General features: G+C 37.9%; 4 protein-coding genes across 5 annotated transcripts; 3 read left to right on the top strand and 1 right to left on the bottom strand.

Moving 5' to 3' along the window:
* Positions 1–80: 80 nt before the first annotated feature.
* On the top strand, positions 81–3,626 carry LOC114741012 (oxysterol-binding protein-related protein 1C-like; the record flags this gene model as incomplete). The annotated part of the gene is made up of 8 exons (XM_028929270.1): positions 81–183; positions 824–1,233; positions 1,364–1,519; positions 1,630–1,797; positions 1,961–2,101; positions 2,446–2,673; positions 2,766–2,879; positions 2,971–3,626. Coding segments are annotated over 8 exons (1,500 nt in total), but the record flags the coding sequence as incomplete, so codon positions are not given.
* A 1,716-nt stretch (positions 3,627–5,342) lies between these two features.
* On the top strand, positions 5,343–9,150 carry LOC114741009 (uncharacterized). Its single transcript, XM_028929266.1, has 8 exons — positions 5,343–5,751; positions 5,864–5,955; positions 6,087–6,234; positions 6,668–6,799; positions 6,905–7,054; positions 7,139–8,332; positions 8,422–8,585; positions 8,678–9,150. The coding sequence occupies exons 1-8, from the start codon at positions 5,620–5,622 to the stop codon at positions 8,829–8,831; spliced, it is 2,166 nt and encodes a 721-aa protein (XP_028785099.1). The 5' UTR covers positions 5,343–5,619; the 3' UTR covers positions 8,832–9,150.
* Positions 9,151–9,740: 590 nt separating this feature from the next.
* Positions 9,741–16,621, bottom strand: LOC114741013 (uncharacterized). Its single transcript, XM_028929271.1, has 12 exons — positions 16,075–16,621; positions 14,798–15,114; positions 14,581–14,673; positions 14,398–14,488; positions 13,494–13,587; positions 12,505–12,602; positions 12,348–12,417; positions 11,892–11,995; positions 11,171–11,287; positions 10,922–10,998; positions 10,744–10,788; positions 9,741–10,659 (listed from the first exon to the last, which is right to left on the bottom strand). The coding sequence occupies exons 1-12, from the start codon at positions 16,414–16,416 to the stop codon at positions 10,158–10,160; spliced, it is 1,950 nt and encodes a 649-aa protein (XP_028785104.1). The 5' UTR covers positions 16,417–16,621; the 3' UTR covers positions 9,741–10,157.
* Positions 16,622–18,581: 1,960 nt separating this feature from the next.
* On the top strand, positions 18,582–22,881 carry LOC114741014 (probable magnesium transporter NIPA6). 2 transcript variants are annotated; one of them, XM_028929272.1, is made up of 9 exons: positions 18,582–19,006; positions 19,105–19,161; positions 19,277–19,367; positions 19,464–19,624; positions 19,717–19,844; positions 19,961–20,098; positions 20,721–20,813; positions 20,920–21,034; positions 22,087–22,881. In XM_028929272.1, exons 1-9 carry the CDS (start codon positions 18,886–18,888, stop codon positions 22,212–22,214), a joined length of 1,032 nt encoding a protein of 343 aa, XP_028785105.1. In that variant the 5' UTR covers positions 18,582–18,885; the 3' UTR covers positions 22,215–22,881. The 2 variants fall into 2 exon arrangements, with proteins under 2 accessions (XP_028785105.1, XP_028785106.1); XM_028929273.1 differs by having other exon boundaries at positions 18,986–19,029.
* Positions 22,882–23,038: the final 157 nt, after the last annotated feature.

The raw sequence follows: 23,038 nt of genomic DNA, 5'->3' as shown, positions 1-23,038 counted from the left end.
TTTTATTTCTTTGTACATCAAGGTAAATGAATAGCTTAATTATTCTTTTTTATGATTGGTGAGCGGATTGCATTTTTTAGACAGAAAAGGTTGACTTGGAAAACACACTCATTAACGAAACCCAAAGGCAGTCAAAGGTCGATGTTGGAGATTCTCTCACATTAAAGCGTGAAAAGTTTAGCGGTACGTTTTGCTCTTCCTAACTAATGTTGCTTCACTTGTGGCAGTACAGCAAACACACCCTACATAGGTTTCTGATGGGTGGCATCGCTACCACCTGCTTGAATTAATTAGTACTATATATCTGGGTTTCCCATCTGTGAAGGCCAGGGGTGGCTTACTCCTACAGTACTAATGAGTCCTTTGGGCTGATCCTGAAAAGATTTCAAGAAATAAGAGGCCCGGTTCAGTTTCATGACCCCATGGATGATCAAGCTTCTACCCCTATATAATATCACAGAGACGTAGAGTTTTTTTCTTTCTTCCCCCTCTTTTTTATTACAAGGGAAGCACAACACACACTCTTTCTCGTTAAAGATAGCTCCAGGAACAAACTTTTGAATGATGTTAATAGCATGACATCTTTTCCAATGTCAATACCAGCTATGGCGACTTGTAGCAGCTTCCATGTAACTTTATCAATTAGAACAGCTATAACTACATTCTTTTCACAATTCTTTTTGCAAAAGGAAAATAGACCACTCCTGCGCCTGAAGAAACGGACTAAACAGAGGAAGAGTTGGAAAAGGAGAATATAATATGTTCGATACATTCTTTGTTACCCATCCCTCTAATCATTTCACTCTTGTGATATTATACACAGATGGAAGCCCGAGTGGTTCTTCTGACGATCAAGACCGGCACGATCAGTCTGACGATGACAATGATGCATTCTTTGATACAAGTGATATTCTTTCGTTAACTTCTTCCAGAGAAAAAGATTCTGATTCTGATTGTGAGGAGACTTCTACTGACGAACGTGATGCAAATTCGCTCACTGGATTTGCGAGATCCAATTATCCCCAGGTGATGCGACGAAAGAAATTGCCCGATCCCGTTGAGAAAGAGAAGGCAGCCAGCCTCTGGTCAATAATTAAAGATAATATTGGGAAGGATCTCACTAGCGTTTGCCTCCCAGTCTACTTCAATGAGCCTCTGTCCTCATTACAGAAATGCTGTGAAGACCTCGAGTATTCTTACCTTCTAGACCGAGCATTTGAATGGGGTCAAAAGGTTAGTTTCCATTCTCGAATTAGAGTTAGTTATATGGGATTGTTCACAAAGGCAATTGTTAAAGCCCAAAGTTCCAAATGTTAGTGCAATATTTTTGACTGCGACATCAATCCATTGTATTGATACACAGGGTAACAGTCTTATGAGGGTGCTAGATGTGGCTGCATTTGCAGTTTCAGGGTATTCTAGCACTCTTGGGAGGAGTTGCAAACCATTTAATCCACTGTTGGGTGAGACGTATGAGGCAGATTTCCCAGATAAAGGCTTTCGCTTTATCTCTGAGAAGGTATAGTACGTAGTGCAGAAACTTGGCATTTACTCCTCAAAAAGAAAAATATCAACGAAAATGAAAAGATTGAACCAATTTTCTCTTTGAATATGATACCATTGAGATAGGTCAGTCACCATCCCATGGTTGTCGCATGCCATTGTGAGGGAACTGGCTGGAAATTTTGGGGTGACGGCAATCTAAAAAGTAAATTCCGGGGTCGTTCAATTCAGCTTGATCCTGTCGGTTTACTGACCATCGAGTTTGATGACGGGGAAGTCTTTCGGTGGAGCAAGGTATTGTCATAATAGGATTTACTTGTGCATCTCTTTTTATGAACATCTACTGACTACTCGAACCTAATTTTCGTACGATTTAAATAATTGTCTAGCAATAGTTGCATTAATTACCTATATCTTCTAAGATCTGGCTTCTGATTGTCTAATATTCTATCATCAGGTAACAACATCCATTTACAATCTGATTTTAGGAAAACTGTACTGTGATCATTATGGGACAATGCGCATAGAAGGGAATCGTGAGTATTCTTGCAAGCTTAAATTTAAGGAGCAGTCAATAATGGATCGAAACCCTCACCAGGTACCCCTTCTAATACTCCTAGTTTCTATTTTCTTGCTTTTGGATGTGGGGAATCAAGGAAATTTAAATTGTGTTGGATTTTCTTAGAAATGTGTTACCTGGGCCTTTCTGACTTTAACTGCGTTTAAGTTAAAACAGCTTCATGTGCTGTTATATTTCACTCTTCCTCATGCGCTTTACTTTGTAGCAGTTTGGACTTCCTTTTCTTTTCCTCATGTAGCTATCGACTTGAATAAATCCTATAAATTTGATGGAAGATATTGTTACATTTGGAATTATCTTGGCAAAGAACAATTGATCTACTGAGTACTTGATCATGCGGCGTAATATAAATTGTGGTGCAGGTGCAAGGCGTGGTGGAAGATAAGAATGGTAAAACAATAGCAACTATATACGGGAAATGGGACGAGAGCATGCACTGTATAATTAATGACAATTCTAAAAGGAAAAAATCCAGTGGGTCGTCTAAATCATGTCTGCTGTGGAAGCGGAATGAACCACCCCTGCACACTACAAGATACAATCTTACCGAATTTGCTATTGCACTAAACGAAATCACACCCGGACTCAAGGCAAGTGCTTTTCTTGAATGCTTTCGCAAACATGGGAAGCATTGTCCTCTGTGGTTGTGTCAAGAGTTTGTGACATTAAAATTGTCAAACAGGGGAAGTTGCCGCCCACAGATTCGAGGCTGAGACCCGATCAAAGGTTTTTGGAGGATGGAGAGTATGAAATGGCCAATACTGAGAAGTTGCGGCTGGAGACGAGACAGCGACAGGTATGATATGGGCATATGAAATTCACTTCTTCTTTTTTTTTTCGGGGTGTTTTTATGCAGTTTTTAATGCAAGAGTGAGTTAAATTAACAGGCAAGAAGGATGCAAGAAAAGGGTTGGAAACCAAGGTGGTTTGTAAAGGACAAAGACGGCATCTACCGTTATGCTGGCGGGTACTGGGAGGCCAGGGACAAGGGCATCTGGGAATCTTGCCCTGACGTATTTGGCCAAATTCCAAATGATACTGATCTTGATCCAACTTCACCTTCCTAATTTCTCAGCTCTTTCGCCCTTGTATGTAATTTAGAGGCCACGCTAAACTAACAGCAACATGGTACAGATAAGAATTTTTGATGAAGCATCTTCTCAATCAAGTCTCAATTTTTTTGGCAGTTCACAGCTCCATTTAGCGTTGGGCAGTTCAGATGATATGGCACAGTCTAGTTTTATTTGTTTGGTTTTTTGTTGCATTATTATATTTATAAAAATTCATTAAATACTTGTATTATATCTATATCCATTCTGAAGATGCCTTGTCCCTTTCCTCGCTCCGGTGCGGTCGTTCGGTGACTCCCTCCTGCAGGAAACAGATCAAAAGTTTTCAATTTTAATTTCCATACCTGTCTCCTTACTTTTTGGACGCCATTACTATGGCACTGTAAATTTATTACTTTTTTTCTGCCGGCACGTAAATTTGTCCGCATTTTCATATTCCATAATGAATTTAAATTTGAAGGGGGTGATACCTAGAACATTGATTGATTCTTTCCGCTTAACTGTTTAATTTTATTTAATTTCAATATATAATGAGAAGCTCTCGGAAATCTTGGCCTAATGGGTTGGGTTTGACCTATATTATTTATAGATAAGTTGTGGTCCAACCCCTCTAGACCTCCAGGTAATACCCAAAAAAAGCATCTTTGGGCTTAAAAATACCGGGCTTGGCCTATTTATTAAGAGAATCATTTTCATTTCAACAAATTAATAAAAATACTCTTTTCATAATCTAACTTTATATTAAATTTTAATCTCGCTCCTTGATAAGTATGAGGTCAATTCTTTCATCATAACAGCCAGTCTCGAATAATGATTTTTGTCCTAATCATTATTATTTTAAAAAAAAATTAATATATTAGCATATTTGTGAATATCTTATTAACAATCAAAATTTAACACTGTACAAAATTATAAGACCAAAAACGAATTCCTGTTTAGAGTCAAAGTGAAAAACAAGGCTTTTGCCTAAGAAAAAAGTGGAGAGAATAAAGGAACACGTCATGGATCATTGATGAAAAGTTGTATGGCGTTGGGAAGCTGAGGCATGTGAACATGCCTGGTTTCCACGTTGCTACTATGGTTACCATGAAAAAATGTCCCACTCTGGGGAATACCGTCCCTCTATTCTCCCTTTTTCTTTTTTTCCCCCCCTTCTAAATTTGCTTTTCCTTAAACTTCTCAAGACGTTAACATCTTCAAATTTCACAACCGCCAGTGAGACATCAGTAAGTGGCACTCAAAGTCTGAGCGTGGCCATTTGTTTATAAATCTTACATCATGGTACACGTCCCCAAACCTACTCAATTTTGAAGTGAAATCAAAGACACTTCTTTCAAACGACAACGACTGCTTCTTTATTTCTTTTGTTTTGGTTCCTCTTTCTAAGGAAAAGGCTCAATAATACTAGTGCCATAATAATAATAATAATACTACATCCGGTCCTAATTATAAGAGTTAGTTGACTAATTTGAGGGGATTAAAGAAGTAAGTTGAGTTAGTTATTTGTCTAAATAGGTGTTAGCTTTTCTAAAATATCCTTGCTAATCAAGTGCATTGACTAAAACTATCATTGTTAGAAGGGTTACTTTGGAAAAAAATGTATAAATATGAAATGCAAAGTGAATTGAAGTTTTATATTGAGGATCAAAATAAAAATCAAACAGAATTTTATATTAATAACAGGAGGAAGTAATAGAAAACAAACTGCCTCGCAATTACGGAACAGAGATGGCCTTGATTGGCCCCATCTTAAGGCTAATCTAGTCTCCTCTGGGCACGTCTTCTCTAAACAAAGTTTATTTTGTTCAATATTTCCCAAACTCATCCCCAATATATTCATGTGTGGGGCCGTCTTAAATTTCTTTGACCAATAAACTTAAAATTAACGACGCGCCATTCCGCTGGGGGCTGCATTGTGGTTAAAAAAGTCAAAGAAAGCAGCGGTATCTGTTTTTAAAAAAATTGTCGATCTTTTGATTCAGTATTTAAAAATTTAAGAACAAGATGCGTATTCATGATGAATGTTAATAAAAGACTGGACACGTGTAATTAACATGACTAATTTTTATTGGTCCAAGGAGGAAACATGCGAACCTTCTCCCTCCTCTGACGAGCCCGGCTTTGATAATAATTATTTAACATTGAGTATAAAGTTGACCCATCCACCGAATGGAACAAGGAGATGGGGTGGTAGTGCCTTGAATGATATAGAAAAACAGGCAACAAAAAAGGCGCAGAATCATGGCAATGTCTTTTGTGAGCTTCACCTTTTAACTTTCCATCTCTCTCAGCATCCAAGCCTGAGAATAACAACAAATATACTATATCTCACAGACTCATACTAGCCTCGCCTGTCCCGCTTCTTTCATTACATTCCTTTACAGTGTGTCTTATTTACTCCCTCCACTCTCTTCATCCAATCCATTCCTATCGGCGCCCTCTCTTCTTCTGAGAAGCGCCGCCGTAATGGGTTGTGATGATTATTCCCATCACAGATCTCAATCCTCTCAGCTCCTCCAACCTTCTTCACCATCACCTCCACCGTCATCATCATCATCGGAGTCCAGTTTTCGGGAGCTCGAGGATGCCTTTCTCCAGGTTCATCAATTATCCGCACTTTTCTTCGATGTCTACTAATGGCTGACATTTATTTTTATTAGCTAAGATCAATATCTCATCACTACCATTTCGTTTTCCAATTCTTTTGCAGACTCAAACAAGAATTTGGCTCGGAGAAGTGTTGCAAATAAGATTAGATGAGAATCTCGTTATATCTGAAGTTCTTGCTGATGGAGAATTGCTGTATGTTGCCCACTAATAATTGTCATTTCGCCGTCTTGTGTTTGTGAGGATTAAAACCCAAGAGGAGTTTGAGCAGGAAACTGTCATATTGGCATTTGATGTGCTTCCTAACTAGTTTCATTGGTTTGTAGGTTTCAAGTTTCAAAAGTCGTGTGGAGATTGCTGCTGGCAAAGCATACGGATTTAAGGCACATAAAAGCGTTCCAGCATCTGCCTTTTGCTTCCAAGGAGAACAGTGGCAGATATAGGCCTTATTCTAATGTTGATTCATTTCTGAAGGTAAGTTCCTTTTTCTGATAAATTTTCTTACAAGAAAATATATTGTTGTTGTACGGAGAATTACATGGAAATCAGTAACACCTTACAGCGGAAAACCTGCCAGCCTGCTAATAATAATAATAATGGAAACAACTTATATATAGTTGATAGGAAAAAAAAAATTCAACATAAATGTAAATAACAGTGCATTATCATTAGTCCCAAATTAGCAATTTTTCTTGTTATTTCTTTTGAGTCTATAGAAGGTTGATTGCACGGACAGTGGTGCTGGCATTTCTGATGTGAAGCATGTGGCCTGAGCGGCTCATCTGCATTTTTAAGCATGAGCATATGGGTAGACGAGCGTCTAAGTCTTCTTTTGCTTATTTGTGTTTTAATTTCTTGATTCTTAATGCAAACAGATATCTGAGGTGTAACATTTTATAATATGTAGATATGCAAAATCTTGGGATTGACTGGCATAGACCTCTTCTCTCCGTCAGATGTTGTAGAGAAAAGAAATACTCGAAAAGTTTGTATGTGTATACGCTCATTCTCAAAAAAGGCAAGGTCGAAGAATGTAAATGTAAGGCAATTGTTCATACCTATCCATGTAATCAAATCTACTTGATCTTACAGCTTACTATCGTAATTGTCTCATTCGTGCTAAACTTAAGGAGAGTGGTGACAGGTTCCAGATTTTGACGTTGTCTCGTGCACAATAACTATGCCTAAGAATATAGTTGGATGCCTTCGTAGAAACTTAGAGTCGTCTCAGAGTAGCCTTGCAGATTCTCCTACTTATTACATGCGGAAGCAGGCAGAAGCAAAACACAGGCAGGTGTGTCCTTGCTTAATGAATAGCCATCTACATTTATCATACATATTTAGTTATTCTTAATTCTTAACCATGGTGTTTTTGTAGGGTTACTCTCTCGCTGCCTCCCCCACGGACCATGAGACATATTTGGAAGAGTATGATGCCACAGAAATAAATCATGCAGAACTTCGATCTGAGGCTGAGTTTGAACTTTTAAGTTCAGAGGAATCATTGCATCCTTGCTCGGAGAACAAAGAACATGATTGTGGTGTTGCTTGGTCATCATCTCCTCGTGACAATTCACATTTAGATACGAGAGTTAAACATGTTCAAGAAAGTGGCTTTATGGGCTTCGATTATTCTGATCAAAGCTTGTTTGGAGGAAGAGATGCTTTGGAGCAAGTGGCAACCTCAAATCTTGAAGAAGATAACACACCAAATGTACATCACAGTGCCAGTTCTCATGGTTCAAACTCAACCCCAAGGAGTATTGAATATGATAGGGGATATCTTGATATCTGTGACAATATGGAAGTTATGAGAAATTGGTCAATGGAACCAGTCAACTTGAGTAGCAAATTTGATGCGCGGGACAATTTGGAGACCCTTGGGTCTGTTGAAATTCACAATGACAGGATGGATCAGTGGAACCAAATAATCGGATATAAATCGCAGGAAGCAATGGAACATAGGAAAATGGCATATGAGATCGCTCCTAATGCTAATTATTTACTCTCTGTTGAGAAATTTGAGGGCGACAACAATTCTCTATATTCTAATGTTCACGAGTCCGAGGATTTACTGTCATTTCAGTCTTATCTGTCGTCTGAGTTTTGTAAATGGGATCAGAAAGGAAAATGTGCTTTGATATCGCCCAACGATCGTAGAAGCTTTACCTCATCTCTTCCAAAGGTGGGATCCTGTGAGGAAAATACTCCTTGTGGAAGACATAAATCGTCTGAAGTCAAACCCTCTGAGCCAAACGAAGAGGAGGTTGAAGTGAAATTAGACATTGATGGTGAACAGACAAACAAGGATTGTCAGGTTGTTCTATCCAATGTTGAAGGCGTGGATTACCATGAAAAGTGTCCCTCTAATGAGGAAGACGCTAATGATAATGACACAGGTGACAGAGGTGAGAGAGTATTATATGTGGTAACCGATGAGGATGTATCTCACACACGATCCTGCTTACCAAACGAATGCTCGAAGCTTGAATGCGAAGATGATGATCAAGAATATCAACACGACATGGATCCCACATGCCATTCAAAATATACCATTGAGACGCGTCTTCCGGTAAGATTTGGTCCCATTTCAGGCATGTTTCTGTAAACTCGTAGGTTATATAAAAGTTGAAAATTTCTTTTGATTTTTTTGTCTTGTAGGAAGAAATAACACCAGAAGATGAGAAGGCTTCTGATAATTTGGCTCAGAAAACAGAGGAAAGTGTAGAAAGACCAAGAGGGAAACCTCAAAACAATCTAATGTTAAAATCAGTCTTGGGTGGCACTGCTGCGGTTGGCATGTTGGTCATGTTCTTGCACTTTAGGTTTGTATTGAGCTAGCTTATTGTGGTCGTTAAGGATGATCTGATTCTTGAAGACCTTTGATTTATTTTTTGCTGAACATATTGTATTGTAGGAGGAGCGGCAGAGAAAAAGATCCAGCATCAATTAAGACATCATCCGGTGACACTGCGAAAGCTAAGGTTCAGAAATATCCATCTCAGAAGACGCAAAGGAGAAGTAGAACAGAAGGAGTTTATCCGGCCGAAAAGCTCAAGTTGGGCGGTTAGAATGGGGATCGCTTCTGAGTTTAACGTTGCCGGTTCAATTCTGAGAATTTCAGGCAGTCAGAAAAATCTGTTTTGTTTTTTTGGTCAGTCAGAAAAGTCCTGTTAAAAGTAGTTATCGTGGAGATCGAAATTTCCAACCCCACTCATCTTCAAATACTGTTCCTATCAGAAATGTTTCAAAACAAAATGTACATCCATAAAATATTTCCAACTTCTAAATGAGTTTTGCGAAAGGTTCATATAGAATTTAGATGTTTGTAAATCCACCATTTGACTTTTTTCTCACTTCATTATAATGTGAACCCGCTTTTCTTTATTATTATTTTTTTTGCCAGAGTTATTTCTTGATAGTTGATGCATTACTACAGAAAGAGCCATAATTCAATAATTTAGAAATGAAGTCAATTTTACCACCCATGGTGAAAAAGAAATCAATTTTGTCATCCACTTTATATTCGATTTTAATTAATTAAAATTACTTAATTATTCAAATAATTAAACACATTGATATGGTTGAATCATACCCACCAAAAAGAACCATTCAAAGCCACATAATTAATGATGAGTGATGTAAAAAATTTTCCCCCTCATACATCAATAGGTTTTTCCATGTCTTCAGAAGAACATAAATGAAGCTTACACTGTTCTATTTTTTGGTTCAAAATAAATAAGACACAAAACAACTCAAGCGGCGCCCTGCCTTCCTAGACTTGAACAAAACTGCAAGCCATGTTCACTGAAGTCATAGAAAACTCTCCAATAGTTGAGTATGTCAAGAGGGAAAAAAAAAATATTAAAATGAACTAACATATTCATTAAAATTGTAAAATATTCTATTCCACGATGAATCAGCTATCCTTCTCTCAAAATGCTCCGCTCGTGCGAAACAACGAACATAGACTTACACAGGGCATCAAACTCTTGTACATACATATTCAATGATTCTATATTATTCAGATATTACACAATCTATAATGGCCAGCATCTACATCTCTATCAAAAAAAATAAAAAATAGGTTTCGGATTTGGCAGCGTTCAAGGACGATATCAAATCCAAAGCAGCCCATGCAGCAATGCAGAAGGGGACAGGCACAGTATCTTCCCATTGCCTATTCACTATGAAAACACAATCCACTCTGCTTCAACCCATGTGGGCAATGCAATCATATTTCTAGAGCCTATTTTCCCATAAATCTACCCTGGGGCCATAAGTGTTTTGTACAGTGCTTCACCAAAACTGAACTCTCTAATGAAGCCAGGGATACAACAAGTGCAGCCATGAATTGGCCCTCAATGGTTGCAGCACGAATATGGTGTATGTACAAACTATCTGACCATGTCCACTCGGTCAATTACATCCAACGCTCTCTCCTTGTCAATACCAAAATCAATCAATGGAAGCTTAGACGAAATCCTATTAAACGTTGATTCCCTGCTTTTAACTGTTGATGAATGGCTGCAACTCCTTGTCAGCCTGCTGGTCTTCTCCCTTGCAGTATTCATGCTGTCAAAGTCCAAGCTCTTACTGATTCCTCGGATTCGTGTGTTCTTAGTTACTTCTTGCAGCAGCTTTTGTTCATCAATTGTTAGCAACGGAAGTTCAACATCCTTAGGTTGCTTATCTGTCTTTTGCAGGGTAATGGCAACAGCTGGCTTGTACGTGGACTTTGTTTCACCAAAATCGTTGCTAGCCTTACTTTTGATGGCCAGGCGATGAAGCCATAAAAGAAGTTCGATAATGTAACCTTCAACTTTGTCCTTGTCTGCATGGTGAAATGTCTCGATCCGCATCACCTCAGTTTGCGTGTTCTTCCGATTTACCTCAGAGCTGCAAGAGCAAAACAATTACTTTAAAAAAAAGGGGGAAACAAACAAGTTACAGATGCTATAAAGGAACTGACTTTATACTCACCCAGTGTTGGCCCACTCCCCAACCCAACCAAAACCATGATGCGCCCTGAGTCAATTTTACAGCAATCAAATGCCAAGAAGTTATAATCAGATTATACATGTATTAAATGAACTGATGCTTATGAAATCTTCTTATACAGAGGGAGAGTAATTATTTGAAGAAAAGCAAAACACCATACTTGGCTGTGTTCGTGGCAACTGGAACCAGCCAGTGCAATGTCTTCTCCATTTCATCTTTGATCTCTTTCACAGTCATCTTCGGAATACAAAGGAAAAATAATTAGTAGAGGAGACACGCTTGAGACGGAGTGAACAACTAAGAATAGGAGAAATTGATTTCACAGTAGGTTAAGCATTTCTCATTGGTTTTTAACAACACAAGGATGTATGCTCTGGTGGCAAAAGAAACTTGCAGCATATAAACAAACCTGGTTTGCAACATGAACAGATGGCAATTTGGAACGCAAAGCCAGTTTTACATTAGGAGGCAAGCTCTGATATAATGAATCCCTTGTATTTGCGGGCATAGAACTGGATCGCGCAACCTGCCATCATCGACACCAACACCGCACGGATCTATTTATTGCAGCTAAACAAATTTTTCCCGGAAACTAAAGCAGCATGGCACACTACACTAAAATCAGAAAGGTTCCCTAGGATACAGATGTGATCAAATCCTAGCCTGATGTTTTGGTTGTATTGGAGTTTAAAAGATATTAAATTAAAAGAGAATTTTGTGGCTGCCGAGTGCAGTCCAATCCTTTGATGATATGGGCAATTCATGCATACTTATCGAGCATTATCAAGGGAATAAAACATAGGATCATCTTCCCAGGCATATAAAACTATCAAGCATCAAAGCATCAGGTAGTTAATTGTTCACATGAATATATCTTTTGAGTCAACAAAACCATCGAATAGAAATCTAGGTTCATAGAATTTTGGATCAAGAAAACTGAGTTATCATGTCATGCTGGGGAAGTGTTTACTAGGAGAAACTGATGGGGAACAAACTAAATCCAATGTTTAAAGGCAATAAGAGATTTCAGTCACTCTTGATTAATAGAACTATCACCTGGCTTGAAGAAAAGGCACATAATAGAATAGAGACCTATAATGAAAAAAATATCTCATAGAAGATAAACTTACAAGGGTATCAATTTGGAGCACTATATTTGCATAGTGCAAAGCAAGGCCTGCAGGACCCAATCTTTGACGACTGCTGCTGTATCCAATTACTGGCTTATGAGGATCTACAGTAGTTTATGGATAAAAAGATTTACAATTAAAAAGAAAAATACAGAATTCGATAAATAGTGTTTCCAAGAGTGACTGATGAGAATAAAACCAGATAATGCTCTCCCTGCTTCCCCCTCAGTCTCTTAACATCTTCACCCCTTCTACCATTGGTTTTCTCCCCTTTTAACTTTTAAATGTTCCAAGAATAATATATTTAGCTCAATATGACTGAGATATGCACAATAGTTAAGATAACATTAACTGAATCATACATGGATTGTTATGATAACAACAGATATTGATTATAGTTGGATTAAAAACGTTATATGAAATCAGCACAACGGGTTGAAACCAACGGGTATATACCATCACTGCCAAAGATATTGTTCATCTCCAAATGCAAAAATTGGACAATGTCAACAAGCTTCTCCATAATCTGTAATCCATAAGAATATGAATCATACTGACTAATAGATGAGAGAAACATATTCATCTAAAGTAGCAATCTAAACTCTTAAGTTACCTCCTCCAAACTTCTGGACCAGAGTGACTTTTTCTTCAACTGTTTAACTTGCTTCTTTTGAGTTTTAAGTTCCGCCCTCAAGATTGGAAGGCTATCATCTGTATGTAGGGAGACATTAAGGTCAAAAGTTACATATAAAAGATTTTCCTAAGATAATGCTCCATAAAGTCAAACATGTCAATGAGAGTGAATCTGTTCAACTGTATCTTGTATTTGAATTAAACCCTTCAGGCACTCGATAATATTCTTAAAAAGTCCATGTAATTCTGATTTCAAAAATTGAAACAAAGTCCTCAGAATACTGGCCATTGCATGCCATAAGATTCTAGACATTACAATCTAGGACTCTGCTACTACAGTGAGGAACCAAAAGTAGATGCATTGGCAAGTAGCTACCACGATCTCTTCAACCGTCATTATTCTTGTATGCTGTATAGGGATGACAAGCTATGAGAGCCAATGGCAGACTTAGTAGAAATTTTATCAAGAATTTTTTTTAAAAAAGGGGAAATCGCTGGAGCAGATCAATCTAGTTTACATTTGTTTCAGAGCCCTTGGAGAATCAATTCTTCAACTTAAATGTCATCTTTAATTTTCATAATAGTTATAGTTTCCAATGGAGTACTAAGAAATCCATAAATCCCCCTGGAAGACCACCAGAAGAAACATTTTAATAAACGCTCAAAACTAAAATGGCAGACCGTCACATACTTAAACAAACAAGACATGAAATAGTTCTTCATTGGTCAGGTAATATTGATGTGAAGACAGTGAAACAGTAAACAACGCAAGAAGGCATCAGTTAGCCAATTACTCAACGGCAGTCTTGTCCAAGTTTCAGATATATGAAGCCAATTACTCAACGGCAGTCTTATCCAATTAATCTTCTCTTGACTTCATATTCTTTAGCAAGCCATGCTTCTTCAATAAAAGATTTCTCATCACAAACAAGAGTTGCATATCGTGTCAAAGATAGCATATATGATCACCTTTTTGAGTTGCACCAGAACTATCTTCTTCTTGACGCCTACTAAGATAGTCTTGCTGAAACCTATCCAGCGCATGTAATTCGTGGTATAACTCCTGAGGCAATAAAGAATTATATTAAACTCTTATTGAGGATTATGCCATGCATTAGTAAGGCCCGAGAGAAACATAAATAAAACGCTAACTTGAATAAAGAGCAAAAGCATGTGACAATGAAATCTATTTGAAAACCTTGATTATAAAATTTCATAAAATTGTACAATGTTGAATGTCCCTAGATCATACATACATGAGCATGAACAGACTAAGAAAGGCACCACAAGGTGCACAAAATATAGCATCTCCTTCCTCATCTTATTTAATCAGACTATCATATGGAGTACTACATTTAAAATGACTCAAGGAATATCAATTCATCCCCATAATAAGAAGCAAGTTGTACATAAATGATTAAAATATATCATGAAAAGAGTACATACAAGATCCAACCATCATAAATTCGTCTCATTTCAAAAACATTTGTATCATAATGAAATTAAGACGCCCATGGCTTTTGTCCAGGACATATTCCATATCAGTTTCAGTTTGCTTCATTACAAGACTTCATATTAATGTGGAACGCAACTCACAATATCTAGTTATATGCATTGACAGATTATACAAAAGGAAACACATTTGTATATATCAATTCCCCATTCACCTTTGCACGTAACTCATGATGCATTTGAAGACATCAACTAGGCTATTGATGGAAGTGGAGGAGAGAAGGGGGAAAACACTCTTTGCAACTGATATGTTATATATGTACACGACAAGCAGTTGAAAAGCTTTCAGTCAATTCTAACAAAGTAGATATCAGCTCTGGACTTAATATTTGATATCAAATAAGATGAGGACAATACTCACAGCTGTAAACTGAACCCAAGTCATCAATTGCTGCATCATTGATTCTACCTCATCTGCTGACAGTCTTGGGGCATCTTGTTCTCTGCTGATTCTGTGATACAATAAAATAAGTCAGCACAAGAGAGGGAAACATATGAAAAGCTAAAAATTTCACATGAATTAAGAGAGTACAATTTATATTACTTCTCAAAGTAACGGTCCAAGTTGTGCCATTGAGGATCCTTTGAGCGATTTCCAAAACGGATTACCTCATCAGAAAAAACTTTCAACTCCTCCCTGAAGGCAAACCCAATGATCACTTGCAGATGCCATTACATAATCATAATAAAATCAAAAGAATAATTCAGCTTATTTAGGAACTGAATTCGCCTAAATTCATTGAACTCAACCCCATACTAACCTCTTATCCGTTGCAACAATCCTTCTAAGTTCATCTGAATCTTTTGATACCAAATCTTGCACACCCTTTGAAGGAAGCACCTCTTCGTTTAAATGCCTAACACTTCTTTTGGACAGAGATTGAATAAGACTAGAGCCCTTGACAATAGTGTTTGCAACCTCAAATGCTAAGATAGCAATTTCATTTCCTTTTGTCGCAGTTCCAGAAATAAATCCACTTCCAGCATTTAAATTTGTCATGCTGCTCCCAAGAGTGTCCAAGACATCCACTGCCTTCCCAAATCCAACTCTTCCTATACGTGAACTCACCTCAGAGACCTGAAACAGAAAATATCTTTGTAGATACCATCAAATATTTCCTACCTTGGTCTCTTTACCATTCTCCTTTCTTTCAACAAGCCTGCCTACTTACTTAACTTAAAGACATAACAAAACACTAAACTAAATTTGAAACGGTATATATGATGTGAAAAACAAATAAAATAGCTAATTCAAATTGTAACCATTGCAATGAACAGGATGAAAAATGTGAAGTTCAGCCAATATAATGAAATCCTATGCAGTGATTCTGATGAAAGTGGATGGATGTTGGTTAGTACAGATCGTCGGGCTTGGAAGCATGCCAAAATTTTCTAGACAGCAATAAGTTAATAGGAAAGACACGGTTGGCGTTTTCAAACCTATTCTGCTATAGAGTGATCAACAGATTCTTCAAACAATCCAATGGACTCATTCTCAGAGTTCAATATTCATTATCATTAGGGCTTTAGTTTTCTTCTCCTTTTCTTAAACAGGCTCCTGTTGATGTTTTATTGTAAAATATCTGGAACTATTCATTAAGCAGTCCCTCGAAAAATTGGGGTGAATGTACATGAGCTGTTGGCCTTGTTTTGAGTTCCCACCAGCAAAACGCCTTGCCAACCAGTCAGCTTATTGCAAGAGATGTTATCATTAATGGGCTTCCCTTGACAGGATAAACTAACGATCGTGCTCATCATATAAAAAATTGCTTAGGACTTCCATTTTTTCAAAATAATGATCCTGCTTTCTGATTGAATTCTCGAAAACTAACTAGATTTTCATCGACATGCGATTTATAGGTGGAAGGTAAAAATTCTAAATATGTGCAGAGTTACGACAAATTAATCCGAACTCTCAACATAAATCACTGTGATCTGTAGACAGATCCACCACTCAGTAGCCCAGCTCGGGCGCATAAATAGTAAGAACGAATTAGTCAAAGGGTCGAGCATTTGAAGTGGACCATAATGAACCAACCTTTGCCACAGCAGCCTGTCTTGATTTAACTGACCTAGACTTGTGAGGAAAAGGATGGGTAAAGCGTGGGATTCCATCATAGAAATCATCTGGACTAGTGCCTGCATCTGTGCCTCGAATTTCACCATGTTCTTGCACATCCTTCTCCATTTTTTCACATATATGAGGTGCAGTAGTGAAATCACTCTGCACGCTGGACTGACCATTCTTACCAGATTTGTGATTCACAAAATTTTCATCGGTCTTAGCAAATACCTTGTCCTCGTTGGCGGACCTCGAACAAATCCCTCCCATAGTTTCAGATAACCAAACGAAAAACTCAATCGCTGTACCCCCTGACATGTACTCAAAGAATCAGCTCCGATAACACCCCGCCCATGTCTTGAATTAACAGAGAAAAGCCATTATTTTTCTCTCCAGCTTGTAGTCAATGCTATGGTGGTACAAGTAGAACAACCAGAAACAAACACGGATAAAAGAATATCGGAACTCGGAGGTGAAAGACACTGGGGGGAAATTCCAGATTCCAAAACGCAAGAGAGTAGAAAAAAAGGGTTTTGTTTTTTGGGAGGCTTATGGGATTAGGATGGGACAAAAGCTTGAAAATTGAGGAAGTTAAAGTCCACACTCAACCTCCCTTTGAGCGCCAAGAAGGTAATAATAATATAATAACAACGACAATTTCAATTGCTTTTTGCTAGAGTCTTACAAACATCTACTTAGCAAAAAGCTAAATTTGAACATGTCAAACTAATACTATTTCGGAGAGAGTGAATTGAGCGATGGTTATGTAAAGTCGAAAACTTTGCTTTGGTTAATAATGAGGGTTGGGGGAGGTAGGCTAAGAAGTTAAGAGAAGCTGAAGAAGCCGCCCGGGGCTCTCCTTTGCCCGATGCTCCAGACAAACAAGACTACCGCCTTTGACCGGCAACACGGAATTGGTCGTATTCAACTTTCTTCGTTGACCATCCCACTTGTCCTCTGTATTTTTATGCGTGTTCTTGCATTTTAATGATTTTTTCTAAATTTATTTTAATATTTAAATCACCAACTAGTGCATTTGAGGATGATACACAAGCTTTGTAAACACTCAAACAATTTCATTCTTATTTGAAATAAACAAGTTAAGAGTGTCTCTTTCGTTGCTCAAAACATGTCCTTATTTGGACCGTTTCATTTTGTAACCCTCAATTTATCTATTAGAGAGTTAAATAAAAAGCATTCTTTTTAATCGTTTTCCATCATGCATACCAAATTGTAAGTTGCAAAACACTGCTTTTCATCCGTTCAGACCCAAACTCTGATTATACTATTCTTAAGGTAATCCATTTGTAGCTGTTCTTACCCGGTTTCAGGATAATCCTTATCCTAAGCATACTTAGTGAGTAATTATTGCATTTCCATTATAAATGTATTATAAACCTCAAAAGGGGGAAGAAATAAACGGGAAGATGCTCGACGATGCCTTCAGTTTTTCGTAATGGGCACATGTGATGAAGACAGCGTATTAAAAAAAAGAAAAATCTCAAGTATGTTTTTTTTTCCGGTGAATCAAAAAAATCTCAAGTATCTTTCGCCCACAGATGCATCACTTGGCATTTAATTTGGAAGAACTTTGAAAATCCAGCCACCTAGGTTGGTAATACATCACAGGGTAGAGCACTGGTACTGCTATTTTTTGTGCATACAAATCTACGAGTCTTTATTTTGTTAATAATTTTTAAAATTTTTTTTTCCATACACATAAAATATTATATCATTATAACCATAAAATATATTTGCCATGAAATCGCTCTGGTCTGTGATTGGGGTTTTTTTTGGGAGTAATCTGTAAGTGCAGTCAACCAATGATGGCCCAAGTGTAAAAACGGCCACCATATATGAAAAGGTTGCTCAGTGGAAGAAATAGATTTAAAATTTAAAATTGAAGGTTTATTTAAATAATGGGAATGACTCGTGAAACTCGGGTAAGAGAGACAGAGAGGGAGAGGGAGAGGGAGAGGGAGAGCGAGAGCGATCCATGATATTAATATTTAAATGCTCTTCGCATCTTATTACTATGCTGAAACCGTAAATACTTAGCGCGCAGGTAGCTTGATAATCTCTTGGGGAAAAAAGGCAGCTTCACAATCTCATTAGGCATTTTTATCTTTGAGACGTTCTCAAAAGTCAAAACTCGCAATTATTGTAGCCAAAACAAAAAAATCTGGCCATGAGTTCTTTCTTTCTTTTGTTGTCCAATCTGAGCGTAAGTTCGCCGCCCGCCGGGACCATGCCCAACGGAGCAAATCCCAAGGAAATATGACAAATTTTAAATTTTGCCTCATCACCCGTCACTTACTCACTTGCCAATTGTTTATAGTTATAGCTACTGTTCTGAATCAATTGAAGTTGAAGGGGAGTGGAGCCAAAGAAATTGCCCGAAGATGTTAAATTACCTAATTGGCCTTGCTGACGCGAGGGGACAGCCCCATTGGTTTGTTCTTACATGCTAAAGAGCAAAAAAGGCGGAAGAATGGCAGGTGGGTCGAGGTCAGAGACGAACCCATCAAAACGAAACCCCATAACGGCGATGTTAGATAGATATTGTAGGTGTAAGTAAACCCCATAGCGTAGGGGGAGGAATTAGGAGCTGTATCAAGGAACCGAGAAGGATTTCTCATTCATTTTCAGTTTCACTAGTAATATTGGCTCAAATTACCTGCTTAACTTACTTATCAATAGTGTTCTGGGGAATCAAGGAGCTTCTGTTACTGTCATCTTCCCCGTTTTTTCTCGCCGAATGAAATTACAGAGCGACGCGCAACATAGATGTACTCGAGTAATTTGAAGGGGTTTATTTTGGCTGTCGTTTCCAGTGCTTTCATCGGCTCCAGCTTCATTATCAAGAAGAAGGGTCTCCGACGGGCCGGGGCGCACGGCCCTTCAGCCAGTGAGCGTTCTGCAATCTGAGAAGTTGCTTCTTCGCTTTGCGAGGGTTGTTACAATTTATTATTTTTTTAGTCGTTGTTTGACATTCAGTTCTTGTAGGTGTTGGAGGATATGGTTATCTGCGAGAACCTCTCTGGTGGATCGGCATGATTACCAGTGAGTAGTTCTCTATGTTGCATTCTCTGCAATGTTTGGTTTCCTCGCTCAAAATATTTGCTTTTAGCACATTCCAACCTTTTTTTTTTTTTTTGGCTTGGGGAATTGTTCACAGTGATTGTGGGAGAGATAGCTAATTTTGTGGCATACATTTACGCCCCTGCTGTGCTTGTGACGCCACTTGGTGCTTTAAGTATTATTATTAGGTAAAAGTTCATTTCTAGTAAGTGGTTGCTTCTTTGATCGTTTTCTCTCTATACATGTCCCTATGATAAACCATGTAATGTTGTGGAAATGAATAGTGCGGTCTTAGCACATTTCATGTTGAACGAGAAGCTGCAGAAAATGGGCATGCTGGGGTGCCTTCTATGCATAGTGGGATCCGTTGTAGTTGTTCTCCATGCACCCGAAGAGAAGTCCATTAGTTCGGTTCTTGAAATTTGGGATTTGGCCACTCAACCAGGTATGCTGATTGGGCCTGATTGGCATTCACTATGAAGTGCGTGCATGCTTTATGGAATTATATTGACAAGTACATTCTATTTTGGCATCCAGCATTCCTCTTGTATACGGCCTCAGCAATAGCTGTAGCACTGGTGTTGATTTTATACTGTGCTCCCCGCTATGGCCAAACTAATATTTTGGTTTACATTGGAACATGCTCTGTAATTGGATCATTGACAGTAAGTGACGCTATTAGATACCATGTCAATATTGAAAGACACGACATTTTTGTGAGATTGCGGTCATGTGTTGCTTACTGCCTTTTGTTTTTCATTTTTGATATGTTATTTCACAGGTTATGAGTATAAAAGCAATTGGCATTGCAATAGAACTTACATTAGAGGGCATAAACCAGGCTGTATACTACCAGACATGGATTTTTGCAATGGTCGCTATTACTTGCATCATTGTGCAATTAAATTATCTTAATATGGTCAGTATCTTGCGGTACACAGCACTCTTTTCCCCCCTTAAAAATACTCCTGGACATATCTTTTGCATTGTGACGTCCACTGTGAAAGATCAGCTTCCTTCTTTGAGATACTTCTCTATATTTTAGGTGCATATCCCCAGTGCCAAAAATTGCTTGGAGCGTGTTAGGTTGCTAATTTTCTGCCCTGGATATTTTGTGGTTAACACTTGTTCCTTTTATTATCAATGATGGTTCACAAGAACACGGGTCAAACTTGCAATTGATGACAGATGGCAACCTTGTGAATCCTGTACTATTGTTTAAGTTTTTGTCTAGACTTATGACGTCAATTTTTATAAAAAAAAATGTAGGAAAACCCTGAATCAAATATTTCTAAAGCAAAAACCCATTGCAAAGAATTATTAGTTTCCGAGGTGCAAAATCTGGGTATTCGATATGTAAATCTTTGCCTAGAAAACATCCATGTGATTGTTGTGATGAAGCCCGATAAAGATGGTAATCACAATGTCCTGAATTTTTAATTCATTGACGAGACTCGTTGCCACCCTTTTTTATTGTCATTTTAGTTGTATTTGATATTCAGTGTGTACGTCATCAGTGGTTAACAATTGCATGGTTGCAGGCATTGGATACTTTTAACACGTCAGTTGTGTCTCCTATCTATTATGCCCTGTTCACATCTTTCACAATATTAGCCAGTGCAATCATGTTTAAGGTTGGTATTTTGCAGAAATGCAATGAGAGAAAGTGTGTCAGGCAAGGAAACGTTTTATGGTTCGACCATCTGGTATAATCCTGTTTTCTGTACTATTATCATTTAGGACTATTCTGGTCAAAGTGCAAGCAGTATTGTATCAGAGCTGTGTGGTTTCATCACTATTTTATCTGGAACAGCAGTATTACATAGTACAAGGGAGCCAGATCCTCCAATAACAGGTAATGCCTCTTGCACTTCAGTTTGTAGGGTTTGAATGATTTAAGCTTTCATAAATATATGTATTAATTCTTTATTAAGAGTATATATGCACAGAGCACCCTACAATTGCTTGGTTTGACCTGTGAAATGCTGTGGGCGAGCCTTAGGCTAAAACTTAATTTAAATTTTAGATAATTTGAAAACATAAATTATATTTTCTGTTCAAAGAGCATTTGCATCATTTTGACGAATAAGTGGTCATACATTTCATAGAATGAAAGATGATTTTTTTCTCAAAAAATTTGAGTAAAAACGGCAAATATAATAAAGAATAAGAAGAAAATGCTGGCAAACTTTTAAGCTTAGCAAAAAAGAGGGAAGCAACATGTTCTAGGTGGGGCCATAACGTTCATAAGAATATATGCGAAATATATTCCGCCATTCACTGAGAATTAATTTCTAAAGTAGGGAATTCAAGTTGCTCAAACTTCGGTGTGCCACAAAACTTTGCTTAGTTAGAGAACTTCTCCGTAGTGTCATTAGCTGAATGATCAAAATTATATCAGCTCACAAGGTGACTGGTGGGAGACATTCTAAATAATTTATTGTGTCTTGTATGCTCGCATCACTTAAAATTAGTGAGCGGGATGAGTGGTTGGTTTCCAAGTCTTGTGCACTCATCTGATCATTTAGTCACTATTATGTTCAGCAATGCAAACACCTCAGACCCATTTCTTTCCAGGAAATGTAAATAGGAAATTTTTCCTACATCTGCTTTAAGCGCCTAGGTTTTGTTTAAAACACCTCATTTGTGTGAGAACTGGCGGCAAAAGGACAATTGCTTCGATGGCCTATGCATTTACATTGCTTCTTGGCTAATATGAAACTGTGGTTAGTTTTGTATTGGCCACTATTGCAACCAAGTCTCCATGTTTGTAGGTGAAAAAACCTGGTACACTTCGGAGTTCCGATATTTAGAGTCTAATTTCTTTGCCTTTGTCATCTGTTTTCTTTTTTAGTTTTTTTATTGCAAAAAAGGGAAAACAAGTTTCTGATTATTTAGGACATGCAGATTTATACACACCATTGTCTCCTAAAGTGTCATGGTATATCCATGACGGTGCTGAGTCTTGGAAGCCGGAGGAAGATGCACCACCGTTCAATTTAGCCAAAATCATGCGGCAAGATCATTTCAAGTGATAGAAGGGACTCAAACGAAATCAGATTGGTCCCCTGGTGTCCTGCCATTGAGTTATGCGGGCCATCCTGTTTCACTTGTTTATTTTAAGCAACTGAAGCGTGCCATTATTGATACAGAGTTCGGCTTTGCTCCAGTTCCACTATTTGGTTGGGCAGGAGTTGCAAGAGATTCATCAACATTGTGCAGCCACAGAGGAGAGATTTCCTCCTTTTTCTTAGATTTTTTTTTTTTTTTTTTGAAATTTCTGGTAGATATTCACAAGCCTGAGCTCTGTTCTTCATCTTAAGTTTGCATTCATTTACTCTTTCGAGTTGAGTTCTGCCCCCGGCTGTTTTTTGTCCCCTCTTGTGGCTTCCGTCTTCTTCGTCTTCTTCTTCTTCTTTTTTAAATTTTATTTTTTTACTTTCAGGGTTTACAGCTAATTTATTTGCACAATGAAGATGAGTACGGGTTTTTTTTTTGGCCCCTTAAACCTGCGTCCAGGCTCTGGTTTGGTCCAGCGAAATGCTGGGTGCTAACCCATAATAACGTTTATCCTTGTGATGTTAATTATTTGATTAGAGCTTCAATATTATTGGCCAGATGCTTGTCATTGGTCCCCGTATGTGTTACACTTCCATTCTTGAGCCTATTTTTCCGGCGTATTGTTGAATGCGTTTTTAATTTTGTTCTGTTGGCCCGAAGTTGTAATCCTCCACTAAAAGCCCTGTTTTAAGTGTTTATATGATTTTATCTGTATGGATATAACCATGTTTTACATCTATTATGAGTTTATCATTTAAGCATATTATGCGAGAGAGGGAGGGCTGAACACAACTCAACA

Source organism: Neltuma alba, unplaced genomic scaffold (genome assembly GCF_004799145.2).
Source record: "Neltuma alba isolate B1F8T4 unplaced genomic scaffold, ASM479914v2 tig00003233_pilon, whole genome shotgun sequence".
NCBI classification, from domain to species: Eukaryota; Viridiplantae; Streptophyta; class Magnoliopsida; order Fabales; family Fabaceae; genus Neltuma; species Neltuma alba.
Note: the sequence above shows the minus strand (reverse complement) of the source record. Positions and strands in the feature narration are given on the sequence as shown.